A 14817-nucleotide genomic window follows, 5' to 3' on the forward strand; every position below is an offset into this window, starting at 1 on the left:
GGGCGTATGTTTAACTTTTACACACCGTTCAAAGCTAATGCGTGTCCGAATGTAAAGATACATGATTGGCGTGTCTGAACGTAAAGATACATGATTGGAGGATCTTGCATCAAACGGCCTGTAAAAGAAGCCCTCTGCTTAAGTTTTCTCCTCTCAAAATTGCTGAATTCCACGTCGATCGATTTGTCACATCGTCACCTACACATGCACAACCGCAGCAGCCTGAGTCGAGCCAATCCGCTTAGAGACGTGAACTGCCCGCCCGCACGTCTTGCGCTCCCCCAACCGGCCGGCGCTCTATATAAACCGCCATGCGCTCCTCGCCGCTCCACGCATGCAGCCCAACCACAGGGGCGCGAGAGGGAGATCGAGCACCCACCTGCTCGCGGTCGGTGTTGAGACAATCCAATCCACAGTGTTGTGCTTCTTCCCCGACCGGCCGCCATCGACCGGCTTAATTTAGCCCTCAGACTGAGAGAGGAGATAGTGGCCACACAAGGACGGACACTCCCTCCCCGGTTCGATTTCCTCGTCGATCCGCTCCTCCCGTTCCCGTCCCCGTCCCCGGCCCCGTCTCCGATCCGCGGGTAGGATAGTGCGACTGATTGATCCGGTCGACCACCGGAGTTCATGGGGACAGCTGCCGGCGATGGGGGCCACCCCCTCGGCGCGGCGGCGGCGGAGCACAAGGTGAACCTGACGGCGCAGCGGCCGTTCGCGGAGGTGCTGCGGACGGGCCTCGCGGAGACGTTCTTCCCCGACGACCCGTTCCGGGGGTTCGGGTCGCTCCCGCCCGCCGAGCGCGCGTGGGGCGGGCTCAAGTACTTCGTCCCGGCCCTCGAGTGGGCGCCGCGCTACACCCTCGGCAAGTTCAAGTACGACCTCCTCGCCGGCGTCACCATCGCCAGCCTCGCCATCCCGCAGGGCATCAGCTACGCCAAGCTCGCCAACCTCCCGCCCATCATCGGCCTCTGTACGCACGCACGCGCCGCCCTGCCGTGGCACCTCTCTCCTCCTCTGTCGATTCCTGACCAGTGACCACCACCGGATGCGCATTAATTCCCCTCACATTTATTGTGTTTTTTTGTTTTGTCCTGTGCGCTGCTGCTAGATTCGAGCTTCGTGCCGCCGCTGCTGTACGCGGTGTTCGGGAGCTCCAACAACCTGGCGGTGGGGACGGTGGCGGCGGCGTCGCTGCTGCTGGCGTCCATCGTTGAGGCGGAGGTCCCGCGGGACGACAACCCGGAACTGTACCTGCAGATCTTCTACACCGCCGCCTTCTTCACCGGCGTCATCCAGACCGCACTGGGCGTCTTCAGGTACGTAACAGTTAGGCACGATCCTTCTCTTTGATGATCCGTTTGCATGCCTTTGGTCAACCGGTTCTATCTAGTAGTACTCCTAGCCGCTCGGAATCGAACACACGAGTTTCATCCATGGTTACGCTGTCTGGTGTGAAGGTTAGGTCTGATAGTGGATTTCCTGTCGCGGTCGACCATCACCGGGTTCATGGGCGGCACGGCGGCGATCATCATCCTGCAGCAGCTCAAGGGGATGCTGGGGATGAAGCACTTCACGTCCAAGACCGACGTCGTCTCCGTCGTGCGCTCCATCTTCCTTTACAGGGACGAGGTGAGTGAGATGATCGCGCGCATGCATTTCTCCTCGATCTCCTCTGCACCTTCAGTTCCATTCCCATCGCAGGACATGACACTGCAGGAGTAGAAGTTGCTTCCTCCTTTGCTTCTTCCCACTTTTTTTGGGCAGTTTTTCTTTCATTTTTCCTTGGGTTCCAAAATTCAAATGCGCTTGTTAATTAATTTCCGGCGAAGTAATCCAATCTTATCGGCTAAAAGTGGCATGCAACCGTACGCTGAGAGGCCTAGCCGTCTAGTAACTGACAAGACGTGTTGTGGTTGGAACTTGTTCCTAACCGCTCTCAGTAACTTCTCCGAGGAGTAGGAGCCAAGGAAAGAAAAACAAAAATCAACTTCCATTCTCCGTAATTTTACTCGTGCCCAATGTTCACTACTCATCGAAACTCTCCAGTTATCTGTAGAACAGCTTTTCCTTTCCTTTAACAAGCTAGCGGTTTCTCGAACTGAAATAATAGAATTGAACTGGCTGTCTCTGAACAAACAGTTTCAGAACAAGACAAGCATATCTCAATGATGGCTGATGGACGAACACACATGTTTACTTGTGACTAGATCTTGTCCTTATAACAAAAGACCCGAAATCATTGCTGTGTGGATCCCAAAACTGACAAGTCGTGGTATATTAGTACGTAGTCGTATGCACTGGGTAGATGTCGACATGCATGTGGTGCTTGTTTTTCAACAACCCTCGGGGAGTTTTCGACCCCGGAGGGACCCTGCATAATTTGGTGACACTGGCCAACGTCAGATAAAGTGTGATGATCCCTGTCCATCGTGCCCATCAAAATCAGCAGATGTTTATACAGCTTCTACGTGTAGAACATTCCCATATATTTTCTAAAAAAACAAATGATTTGAGTGGGAATTTGTACGTGTAAGGTTCTGAAATGTAACTGTCTGAAATTTTGTATGTCTCTTTTCCCTTGCGCAGTGGAGGTGGCAGAGTGCAGTTCTCGGCGTAGGCTTCCTCCTGTTCTTGCTGTTAAGCAAGCAACTGGTAAGTGGGTTTTAGAGCATGTAATCCTAATCAACACACACACTTTCTTAATTTATTTCTACGATACTGTTTATATCAACTACTCTACGTCTCTACCTCCTTTCTTAAGTTTGACGTTGGTTAGCTCAAAATTTAACAAACTAGTGTTAATTAAACATTAAAGGATGGAGGGAGTATACCATGATTGTGTTTTGATTCGGCAAATTTCAGAGAAAGAAAAGGCCAAACTTGTTCTGGGTGTCGGCCATTGCGCCATTCATGGTTGTCATCATCGGTGGCATCTTCGCTTTCTTGGTCAAAGGAAACGAGCACGGGATCCCAATTGTAAGCCGTCCATGGCCAGAATCCCTCGATGTTCAGGCTTCAGAGCGACATAATTTTTCAGCAGATCCATGCGTGACTGTTTCAGTGGCTTATTTACTTGTTTATGTGTTGGTGCGCAGGTAGGTGACCTGAAGAAAGGGATCAATCCACTGTCCATTTCGCAGCTAACGTTCAAGGGCAAGCACGTCAACACAGCTGTGAAAGCAGGATTCTTGTCTGGGATCCTCGCACTGGCAGTACGAACATGTTTGCCCCATCTCTCCGCTTTTTTGAATTTATGTTTTTCTGTTACTGGAAGTGTTTCTCATCAGACTGTCTCGATCGCTCTCAGGAAGGGATCGCCGTCGGCCGGAGCCTGGCGCTGATCAAGAACGAGCAGATCGACGGGAACAAGGAGATGATCGCGTTCGGCATCATGAACATCGCGGGGTCCTGCACCTCCTGCTACCTCACGACGGGCCCCTTCTCCAAGTCTGCGGTGAACTTCCACGCCGGGTGCCGGACGCCCATGTCGAACGTGGTGATGTCGGTGTGCATCATGCTGGTGCTGCTGTTCCTTGCTCCGCTCTTCAAGTACACCCCGCTGGTGGCGCTGTCCTCCATCATCGTGGTCGCCATGATCGGGCTCATCAAGGTCAAGGAGTTCCTACACCTCTACCGGGTGGACAAGTTCGACTTCTGCATCTGCATGGTCGCCTTCGTCGGCGTCGTCTTCTTCACCATGGTCATCGGCCTCGGCGCATCAGTAAGTACCCCCTGGCTGCAGTTGCTCTGCTTGGTGCCAAGTCTCTCTGCGCACTGCTGATGCGCTGCTTCGCTCGAACTGTGCACGGTGCAGATAGGCTTGTCAGTGATCAGAGCACTGCTGCACGTAGCGAGGCCGACCACCTGCAAGCTCGGAAGCATGGCGGGAGGCGAGATCTTCTGCGACGTCAGGCACTACCCGCACGCGAGGAACATCCCCAACGTTCTCGTGCTGCAGCTGGGATCTCCCATCTATTTCGTCAACGCGGGTTACTTGCGAGAAAGGTGAGCACACTGCGTGATCAGATCATGTCTTTTTCTTCTTCCTACTTCCCTTGTGAAGTGATGCTAATCTGCCGTGCATGTTCCAGGATTTTGAGATGGGTAGAAGATGAGGAGAGCGTTAGCAAGGCAGACGGGCAAGATCTACAGTACGTGATCCTTGATCTTGGTGGTATGGCCATCCGCCCATTTCATCTCTTTTCAAGTTCAGGCCACAGGTGTTGAGCTCGATCACATGTCTGAATCTGAACATTGCACAGGTGTCAGTTCGATCGACAACACGGGGATCGGGATGCTAGGAGAAGTTCACAAGAGCCTTGACCGGAAAGGGGTCACGGTGATGTCCAACGCCATACTTGTTATTTGCCCACAGCTTGAATTTCCAGCAGCAGAATCTGATCGGTCCCGCATTTTCTGAACCTTGCAGGTAGCTCTGACGAACCCCAGGCTGGAGGTAACAGAGAAGCTGGTGCTGTCCGGGTTCATCAGGGACAAGGTAGGGAAGGAGTGGGTGTTCCTCACAGTGAAGGACGCCATCACGGCGTGCCGGTACGGGCTCCAGAGATCCAGAGGCAAGCAGGAGGACAGTGAAGTATAGCTAGTGACCAGTGTCCATGGATTGTGTGTGTTTTAGGAAGGCAGATGTAGGTGTAGATATTGTTGGGTGGCTCAGCATGGATATTGCGTGTGGAACTGGGTGGGGATAGGTCTTTGGTAGCAGTTTGCATAACGCAGAAGAATAGGATAATAGCTCTTGTTTGCTAGAAGTGATGGGAAACCACGAACTGGAAGAGTTTCTTTTCTTCGAAGCATTGACTTCCTTACTAACAAGATATAATCATTTCAAAAGGGGCAGAACACATGGAAATTAACTGTGATGAGCGCACTACGACCAGATCCGCAAGGGCAAGGTGGTGGCACCAACAAATTAGTCTACAAAACAAATAAATAATTTTACACTACGAACATATCGCATATAACTAAATTCACACACGAACGAACAGGTTAACATCGCGAACTAAATTTTGCTAAGAATGAAAAATTACGTAGTGTCTCCTATGGATCATAATTAAAAAAATGAATGGATCTATCTGTTGCTAACTCGAGTGATCCGGAGTATTCCATCATTCAAGTGATTTGGGCCTTCGTTTCATCCAAATTTAGTACTAGAAGAATTAGAGTGAATCAAAAGACTTGGTCACCCGAAATTTATAAGCCTCAAATCAGGAATCAACAGACCCAAAAAAAACTAAAAGGCATGGTTTCAACACAAAAGAGAACAAAGATATTAATATAAAAAATACAAAAAAACAAAGTTTTCTATGGAATACAAAATCTCACAATTCTCGGAGAACCCTGTGTAAATCCCGCAGAGGCAAAGGGTAACATAAAAAGCAAGAATATCAATTTTTTCAAAACCCTCAAAATTATTCTAAGGAATACAAAATTTCAGAATTCTTGGAAGAACCTTATGTAATCCCAAAAATGTAAAGGTAAAATGACAGAAGAACAAAAAAACTGAATTAGAGACTTAGTAATTACAACAAACCATGAATATATGACAGTGTAAAGAATATAGTAAAATTGTAAGATAGATTCTGTGACTTAAACAAAAAATGGATACTAAATAATTGGTAATTACACCAAACTCATATATAAATAACAGTACAATGAGCACTGTAAAATCATATGAAATAAATTGTAAATATAAACAAATAAAAAAATTAAAACTGGTCAAATTACACCCACTTAATATTCAATTGACAGTATGAGGATGATTGTAGGTTTTTAAGAAATTAACTTTGAATATAACCAAATCGAAGTGTATTCATACTGTCAATATAACAAATCAGATATTATTGGTAAATTAAAAAGAAGTCAAGGTTGTACCATATATATGCCACAACTCCAAGAAAAAACCACATCTATAACTGTATGAAATTATTGATCGTCACAGTCAAACAAAATAATGCCAAGTTAATGGTAGTGATAGTACTCATACAGAAAACTTCAAGCTATACATAGCTCATATTGTAGCTATACATAGAAGTTGCATCATTCAATTCTGGCATCCATCAAAAAATAGAGAGATAATCAAGAGATAAGAGCCTGCATAAGCATTCAGAGCATGAAATTGAACACAAATATCTGAATATTTAAGCTACAAGTTGAGAAATATTTTGATTGACATGCTGCCTCATGGTCCTAACACGAACAAATCAAACAAAGAACACTAGTGGCTATACTACGCCACTCGGCATAGCTCCCATCGCGCAATTCTCGCTGAGGCCCACATCCTGCAGGCAGCCGCACAACTAAATCAAGCTAGATTCAGACGAAAAACCTTCAGCGCAACCACAAAGCGATGTGTCGAATCACCAGATATGAAATCAGAGTTCAACTCAGCAAACTGATATGTACGCGACCACATCACCACGAAGTACTGTGAAAATCAAACCTAAATCACTTGTCTTGAACAAACAAAATTCCAAAATCAGCTCACTCGCAAACATGAAAATAGCACATGATTACGTCCATCAACTAAGACTACAAAATCAACCACGAAAAACACTGCATCCTCTAAATTCAAAAGGCAAAATAGATACAACAACGAGACAAACCTGGGAAACTAATTCAATCGCAACTACACTGATTTTAAGAAACCTCAATCCCCTTACATGCAACGCATAAACAAACAGGCAAAAAATTGAGGAATACCCAAGCTCCTAAGACCACGTAACCATGGAAATAACTGAGGCATCCGACTATGAATAGAGCAACCAATCAACTAAGGCATCTAATCAATCGCAACTACAACGATTTGAAGAAAACCACCCGCAGCACTAATACTCAGAATTCAAATGGGAAGAATTAGAACAAACCACCAAATCGAACAATTCACTCAGCAAAATACAAGAGTAACTGCAGATAGAGCATAATACAAACGAACGGAATCGAGTGAATTAATTAGCGGAAATTAAAGCTGAAGAAAAGATCAGGTCGAAACCCTAGAATTGCTTGACCTCAAGGGAGCCAACCATGCGAAATGGATATGAAGAGCAAATGAGTTGAATAGAAACTTCCAGGCGTCGGAGGGGGAGGGTAGGCTCGACTCCCAAAATACATAAAGCGAAGCTTCAAGCAGGCCAGTGTCAGAGATATAAAAATAAAAGGAATAAAAAGGAGTAAGCATATGAATCAGAAGAAGCCCGAAACAAATTCAACGGCCACAAAATCGAGTGACAGAGACGCATGAATCCCTCATCATGTGAGCTGTAGCTTTTCGTAAAATAAAAATAGGAAGAAAATGAACAGAAAAGAAAAAAGAGAGAAGAAGAAAAATGGAAAACCTTGCCAGTTGGTTGTGAGCCTGTGGTTGGGACCCCTCCGCGCATGCATGGGCTGATTGTCTACTGAAATAGTGGGCTGAAAATATAATTGGGCCAATTCAGTCCTGCGGCCCGTCCGTGCATTTGTTCGGCGACATTTAAACTGCCCGCGGGCCGCGGAAAACTCCCCCATAGTAGATCAAGCAACCCGGTCTCATCCATTTCCCATCCGATCCATAAGAAAACCACCTGAAGCTCAGAACCCGCGTCACCTCAACGCCCAGCCAGCAGCCACGCCTGAACCAGGGCCTAAAGTTGATGCATCAGCACCAAACCTGGGAGAGCATGTATTGCCAGATTTTTTAATCACACAATACAACTCAAACACTAACAATGCAAGCACACTCACCTTATGAACGTACGTACGAAAACTCTATCCCTATAAGCATCTTCGAATACTGAACCGGTGAATCATCAAAACTGACGAAGTCACCATAAATACCTCACTATCAACAGAAACATCACCTACCACTAAGAGCATGTGCTGTCAGATGATGAACGGGTGTCCGTAGCTGTCCTACTCAGCGAGTTCCTAGTGCCTAGGGATGGAAACGGAACGGATTCGCATGGAATTAGAATCGGATAGCACCTTTTACCATATTTTAAATCGAATACATATATAGATTTAAATATTCTCGGATACGAATGCAAAACGGAATACCTCCTATTCAGATTCTAATTCGGATATTTACTTACATGTGAGCTAATGTTTATCTATTTTTTTATTGATAGTTTTAGATTGCAAAATTATTATATATGTACAAACTAAAGTATAATAATGTAATAACGATAGCTAGTTAAAATAGTTAATTTATCCATAAATATTTAACAAATAAATACATAGAAAAAAATTAGAAATAAAAATATATTGCAATAAACATATAAATATTTATATATATTTAAATAAATAATATAGAAGTAATTTCAAGATAAAAACAAGAATATTTGAAAGTAAATCTAATCTTCTTTATTATAAAATTAATAATATGGGTTGTGAGAAATGAATATAATTTAAATAGTTTTTGGATGAAAACAGATATGGATAGTATCGGAGATTGTCGAATACGGATATAAAATCGCGGATAGAGAAAATAAATGAAAATCGGATTCGGATGTATCCACTTTACTACCACATTAAATTCGAATACGGATATGAATATCCATATTGATGTTTAAGCAGATATAAATGTTGGATAATTCTAACTCCCAGCTAATGACGTCATGCAGATTTGCTTTGGAGGCATGATGAACCCCCAACAATTTGGCATTTTTTCCATCAGTATGCAGCAGAATGCATAATGCAGAAGAATGATACGGTTTGAATTGCTTGTAAGTTGAAAATATTACATCATAACAAACTTCCTGGAAGAAAACAAAATATTCCTCCGGAATTGGCACAAACGGCAAACCGTGCAGATGAGATTTCATTTTGCAGCATTGGCGCCCTTACAAACAACATATAGTCAAGAGCACTTCCAAAATATAAGAAGGCAAGTAGAACTTCCGAAAGAGAAGGAAAGTAGAAGCTCTAGGACACAACACAATCTTTGCACTAAATCTGTGGGACTGATAGCTTCGCGGGTTTAATTTTGTTGGTAGCTTATGCTGTAGTTCAGTAGACATGAGGTGTTTCGTTTCGGCCTCCAAAGCGATGGCGTGATTAGCAGAGGACACCCCTATTTTGCGATGAGTTCTGACTCGGCACGATGCAGTGCCCCTGCTCTGTTTAGCAATGCGGTGCGCTTTTGGTAGGAAAAATGTACTCACCCTGACCCAGAGCTAGTCCCTGACCTGACACGGTAACAAACAAACACCAACCGGGATACTAAAATTGCAGGTTCTAGTGTTCCTGATCTGTTCTTCAGTTACACGCCCCTTTCACCCGCTTTGGTTACTGGTCGTGCATGACCCGGATCGAAATGGTAATGCTTCGTCTCAAAGCATGCATACAGGCATAGCTGCCGTTGATCAGAGATCCGACGAACCTCAACCCATAAGTTCAGAAGAACAGTAGGAGTCTCGCCAGCCTATAAATTCGGACGCGCGCTCACAGCAGACAGCACACACCCAATCGGCCAGACCCCTCTCGATCACGCCCATCCCAGCCAATCCCTCGATGATGGTGCCCCGGACCGCGCCGCTGCTGAGGGCCCTTGTGGTTGTGGTGGCCACGCTGGTCTCCTTCCTCCTGATGCAGGGAGTGGCCGGTGTGTTCGAGCCCTGCTCCTGCTCCTGCTACAACGACTGCAAGCGCAACAACCCTAACCTCCGCAACGCCAAGGTGAAGTGCCACTGGTGGTGCTTCGAAGACAGCAGGTGCAGCTTCAGCTGCAAGAATTATCACCGCGGGCACTCCTCCAGCGATGACGGTGAGTTCAACAACTCTCCTCGTTTAGTCGTTTCTATCTGATCATCTATAATGGCTGCTGGTTCTCGTCTGTTGCTTGCAAAGTCCGTTTGCCTGAACTACGTGTTCCTTGTGGTTTTTTTTTCTGTGTGGTGATTGATTGCCTCATCTTCCTAGTTTCTTGTGTTCTATCGCTGATTTTTTTTTCAGACGTGGGTGTAGCCATCGCTTCCGGCGGAGGCCGCCTGGGGGGCATGATGAATGGCACTGGAGCTGGAGGGACTGTCGCTGCCGGTGGTGGTAGTCTGGGCATGGTGAATGGCACTGGAGAGGGAGCCGCTCCTTGAGAGCTGGACGCCTGGACGGTGCTGCATGCATGGAGAATGGAGGCTAGCTGCTGAGATGGAAAGACGACATAATCTGGTGGCCGTAAAGGCTAGCTGAGAGTATATGGTACTAGCAGTAAGAATAAAAGTGCATGCTTGTGAATTGTGTTGAGATCTGTTCTCCATTCTGGAAGGGTCGTGTTGGTTGTGGTTATATATCTGGACTTGATCACTGAGGACAACTCTCTGTGTGTGCCTGTCGTTTTATATGCTTGATGATGAACGTTTAAGAGAAAAGGCCTGGAGTGTTCGCTGCACGTATAACTTCTCGTGCTTCTAGTGTTTTTACTGCTGACCACGGGTGACTAGAACTGATCAATCTGCACGTATGTTCCGCGATCAATATGTCAGTCGAACCAATACAACATAAGCTACAGCTACCCCCCCCAGCATAATAATTAGACCACCAAAATTGTCAGTCCAACGTGAGCTCGGTATACTGGTGAAATGAAGATCCGGTCCAACAGATTCTCAGATGTATTCGGCTTCTGCTTGCAGTTCTTTCATGGTACTGCTCTCGCTGTCTTGCCTATGTTGTTTGTAAGAACACCGATGCTGTAAAAAAGTCTCGTCTACACTCTACACAACATCCATCATTTCTAGAGGGATAAATAAAGTTTCCTTCCACAAGCATTGTCTGAATTTAATATTTATCTACTAATTCAAACCTTCCGTAGGTATGCATTCTTCCGCATTCCGCAAACTGTTACAAACAAATTAAATCTTTAAAGTATGGCCTCAATTTAAAGCAGGCAGTGTCAGGACATGATTAGCTAGGAGTAGAAATTAAATGTACTACTCTAGTTTAATGATGCAATAATACGTCTTGAATTTATAAAATAAAACAAACTCATCTTTTAATTTTCTTTTCTTTTTTCAGCTGTTCTAGAACGTTTGCTTTGAGCTGTAGTTGCTGCCAGTCACTGCTCTACTTTTCAGTTGTAGGCCTTCATACGACATCATTGCATTTCTGGCTTTGCAATGCTTAGTTTTTTCACGTGATAGAGTTACAAAGCATGCGATTTTGCTGTATCTTAATTAATCGTGTGTTGGGCATTCTTTTGCCTGCTTTTGGTTTTGTTAACGTGATAAACTGTCACTAGCCATCAGTAATCAACTGGTTGTTCTGTAGTTTCTGTGAGGAAAATCAAATATGTAATATTATAGTTCATTTCATATAATACACTGTTGCCTAGTATTGGTAGTGCTTACTAGGAAGAACATACATTTTCTGCCAGACAGAGTTTTCCACTGGTCTCCCATTGTCTCACCTTTAAATAATATAAAGCCTCTTTCCCGAGCTGGAAATGGACAGGGCAGAGCGAGTTAAGTATTAAGCAAACAGCAAAGCCAGCCATGGCCGGCAAGCTCTATTGTCTTTTGGGCTTCTTTTTTAGCGACCGTGCCTGAGCACGTTTTTCATTAAGAGGAGAAGAGAGAAGTTTGTTACAAGTCATGATCTCAGAAGAGATCACTGAAAGAGGGAATTATGAAAAAAGATTACACCAAAGTCCCTGTGCGACCTATTTGGTAAGCTTCTCCTAGAGCATTGCCCTGAGGTGTAGTGGGGAAGAGCAATCGAAAATCCACTATCCCGGCTTGTACCCAAACTTTTATCTCGTCCATAATCAAAGTGGATAGGTCTGTCACCGAGAGTTTGACCTTTTGGAAGATTCGTTGGTTACGTTCCTTCCAAATTATCCATGCCGCCAGGATTACCAGCGAGTCAAAAGGTTTCCTCATTTCCTTTCTTAACTGCTTACGTGAGAGGAGCCACCAGTGAACCAGGTCAGAGTTAGGTGACAATGGTGTGGTGTGAGCCTTTGCAGGTTCCCTCTCCTGAACACCATATACCAGACTTCCCTGGCGAGTACACAGCCAACCAAGAGGTGGGTAATTGTTTCGGAATGTTGATCACAGAAAGTGCAATTGTCGACATCTTGCAAGTTGTGTCTTTTCCTCCTTTCATTAGTCCAGCAACGATCATGGATGGCAAGCCAGAAAAAGAATTTGCAGCGACCTGGAGCCCGGGATTTGGTTAGTTGCTTGGCTCCTGGGATTGCATGCTGGCCAAGAAAGAAGGCCCTGTATGCCGAGGCTGTGGTGAACTGACCATCTGCACTCCACTTCCATCTGAAAGTATCAGGGGTGTTCAAATTGCGATGCTGCTGCCATTCCCTGAGTATGTCCCAAAGCAGTAGGTAGTCTAGAATTACTTGGACTGTTAAGGCACCTGTTATATCCCTGGCCCAGTAATTGTTGAGTAGACCGTCGGCAACTGTTCTCACTTGGCGCGCACGGGGGCGAACAGCATTCAGCAAGGCAGGGGCAAGCTCACCAACTGAATGACCATGAATCCATCTATCTGACAAGAAGAAGGAACTGGAGCCATCGCCCCCGACGACCGACAAAGAAACATTAAACATTGCTTCCACCACATTATCTGAATTTTCCGGCAAACGGGACTGAGGAACGAGAGTACTCTATCCTGCCTGTGATGAGTGAATTGTCAACTGTGCAGTGTGATCGTGCGCTTGGTCTTTGGATTGCAGGTACACGGGCGTCGAGTGTCGACGGAGAGTTGCCGTGGAGGAGCTCGGGCCGGGCGGCAGCTGTGGCGTCCATTCCTGGATCGAGGGCGCAAGCGACGACTGAAGGCGGGTTTTTTGGTTTGCGCCACAAAACCAAGGAGGCAGACGGTGGTTGAAGACGCCAAGTCGTGGAGGTACGGGCGTCGGTCTCGGGACTGGCGGAGACGACGGGCGTCGACGGCGTCTAGGGCCTCGCTGCGGGCGAGGAGGTGATGGGCGTCGGGCGGCGTCTAGGGCCGTCAGAAGACCGAGGCAGGAACGACGTCTAGGACCACGGCGTGGAGGCGGGAATCTTCTCGGGCGTGAGGTTTTGGCAGTTTTCTCAAAACCGGCCACCTACCTGGGTTTTGCGGACTCTCCAAAACCGCGGACCAGATCTTCATCAAGATGGCGGCATCATGGAGAAGACTTCGTTTCGAAGAAAGAACCTCAGCCGTCAGATGGGATCGTGTACAGGGGGATACTGCAGACCAACCGGTCTGACCGGTCCCTGGCACCGGTCTAACCGTCCGGTCTGACCGGTCCATGGAACCAGTTTGACCGGTCTCCGCGGGTATAAATACCCCTTCACTTTTATTAGGTCGTGTGGCTTTTGTAACTCGTCCGTGAATTGCTCTTTCTCCCAGGCCGCCACCCCTGTGTCTCTCTCCCCCGTTCTTCTCTTTAGAGTAGAATTAGTCCATGGATTTGTGAGACTTTGTGTTGGATTTGATTGGGAAAGGAGGCCCTATCCTCCTTGTGCCCTCTGGGCTTTTTGAATCAATCCAATCCCCTCGTTTTTGTGCCCTTGTGTGATGGATTTTGATTTCGTTTTTGGTGCACAAGATTGCGAGGATTCTACGAGCTCTTTGTTGTGATTCCCGTGCTTCTAGTTCTATCCCAAACCCTCTGGAATCACGAGCTCTTTCGAATTTGGATTTCTTGAGGTCTTGAGAAAACCTCACCCCTTTTGATCTCATCCCGAAATTCTCTTGCTATGAAGATCTTTAGGGTGAGATCCCTTGTGGATATGTTCACGGGGTAGGTACGAAGCTTTCCTCCAAGTTTCATCAGATTTGGACATGATTTGCTCGAGATTCGTGGTTTGAAGACTTGTTCACGAGTTTTTCTGGGTGCCGACCGGTCAGACCAGACAGCGAGACCGGTCAGACCAGTCTAGCCGTGTTCAGGCCCTGACCGGTCCGACCGGTTTGTTGCACCGGTCAGACCGGTCCAGGCAGACAGAGATCTGCTGTTTTTCGACTCGCTTCCGATTTGCTTCGTGGTTTCGCTCGCACATTCGAGGCCTTTTGTGTTGGTTTAGTTTTTCCATAGCTACTCCAAACTTTGGTCAGAACACTTGAGGGCTTGGGTGATTTTCGGGATATAGGCCGACTATTTGAATTTCGGAAGAAATTTTAATCGGCTTCCATTCACCCCCCCTCTGGTCGCCGGCTTCGGTCCCTCAATTGGTATCAGAGCTTGGTTGAGGTTTTTAGTATCTTAACCGGTTCGAAAACCACTTGGCGACCATGGCGAGTCTTGGGAAGATCCCAGTGTTTTCCGGCGAGGACTATGCCTACTGGAAGGTTCGCATGAGAGCATTCTTGCAGAGCATGGGAGCCGAGGTCTGGGATATTACCAAGAATCAGGCTTACGTGGTGCTTGCCGCTCGGGTCACTCCTCTTCAAGTGACTGAGCACGAGGCTAACGCACTTGACCGCTCTGTGTGGGATCTCAAGGTGAACACCATCATTGAGTCTGCTGGCTATGAGACTCTGACGGTAAATGAGCTTTTCAGCAAGCTCAAGGCCACAGAGGTGGATAACCAGACACGAGCCAAGCTCAATGGTGCCCCTTCTTCCAAAAGCATCGCTCTTGTGGCTGGCCCAGGTGGATCGAGCTCTAACGCTAACTCTGCTCTTGGTTTTTCTCTTGCCTCTTTGCCTTCTGTTTCAGATGAACAGCTGGAGACGCTGGGCGACGATGACTTGTGCCTCTTCATCAGCAAGTTCCAGCGCGTCTACCACAACAGGCAGAGGAAGAAGAACCCCGGGTGCTACTACTGCGGCGATTTGAACCACTTCATCGCCGATTCCCCCCAAGAAGTCCGGCGGTGG

General features: G+C 46.7%; 2 protein-coding genes and 1 long non-coding RNA gene across 4 annotated transcripts; 2 read left to right on the forward strand and 1 right to left on the reverse strand.

Moving 5' to 3' along the window:
• The first annotated feature begins 321 nt into the window (after positions 1-321).
• On the forward strand, positions 322-4867 carry LOC120676063 (probable sulfate transporter 3.5). 2 transcript variants are annotated; one of them, XM_039957283.1, is made up of 11 exons: positions 322-973; positions 1112-1319; positions 1461-1632; positions 2590-2655; positions 2866-2979; positions 3099-3215; positions 3311-3724; positions 3818-4008; positions 4095-4154; positions 4266-4342; positions 4433-4867. In XM_039957283.1, the coding sequence occupies exons 1-10, from the start codon at positions 631-633 to the stop codon at positions 4324-4326; spliced, it is 1746 nt and encodes a 581-aa protein (XP_039813217.1). In that variant the 5' UTR covers positions 322-630; the 3' UTR covers positions 4327-4342; positions 4433-4867. The 2 variants fall into 2 exon arrangements, with proteins under 2 accessions (XP_039813217.1, XP_039813216.1); XM_039957282.1 differs by having other exon boundaries at positions 323-973; positions 4095-4177.
• A 1269-nt stretch (positions 4868-6136) lies between these two features.
• LOC120675683 lies at positions 6137-7141 on the reverse strand. The gene is made up of 2 exons (XR_005675445.1): positions 7029-7141; positions 6137-6302 (listed from the first exon to the last, which is right to left on the reverse strand). It is a non-coding gene; the product is annotated as an uncharacterized LOC120675683 (long non-coding RNA).
• Positions 7142-9476: 2335 nt separating this feature from the next.
• LOC120673318 lies at positions 9477-10316 on the forward strand. Its single transcript, XM_039954099.1, has 2 exons — positions 9477-9763; positions 9952-10316. The coding sequence occupies exons 1-2, from the start codon at positions 9511-9513 to the stop codon at positions 10086-10088; spliced, it is 390 nt and encodes a 129-aa protein (XP_039810033.1). The 5' UTR covers positions 9477-9510; the 3' UTR covers positions 10089-10316.
• Positions 10317-14817: the final 4501 nt, after the last annotated feature.

Source organism: Panicum virgatum, chromosome 5N (genome assembly GCF_016808335.1).
Source record: "Panicum virgatum strain AP13 chromosome 5N, P.virgatum_v5, whole genome shotgun sequence".
Taxonomy (NCBI): Eukaryota; Viridiplantae; Streptophyta; class Magnoliopsida; order Poales; family Poaceae; genus Panicum; species Panicum virgatum.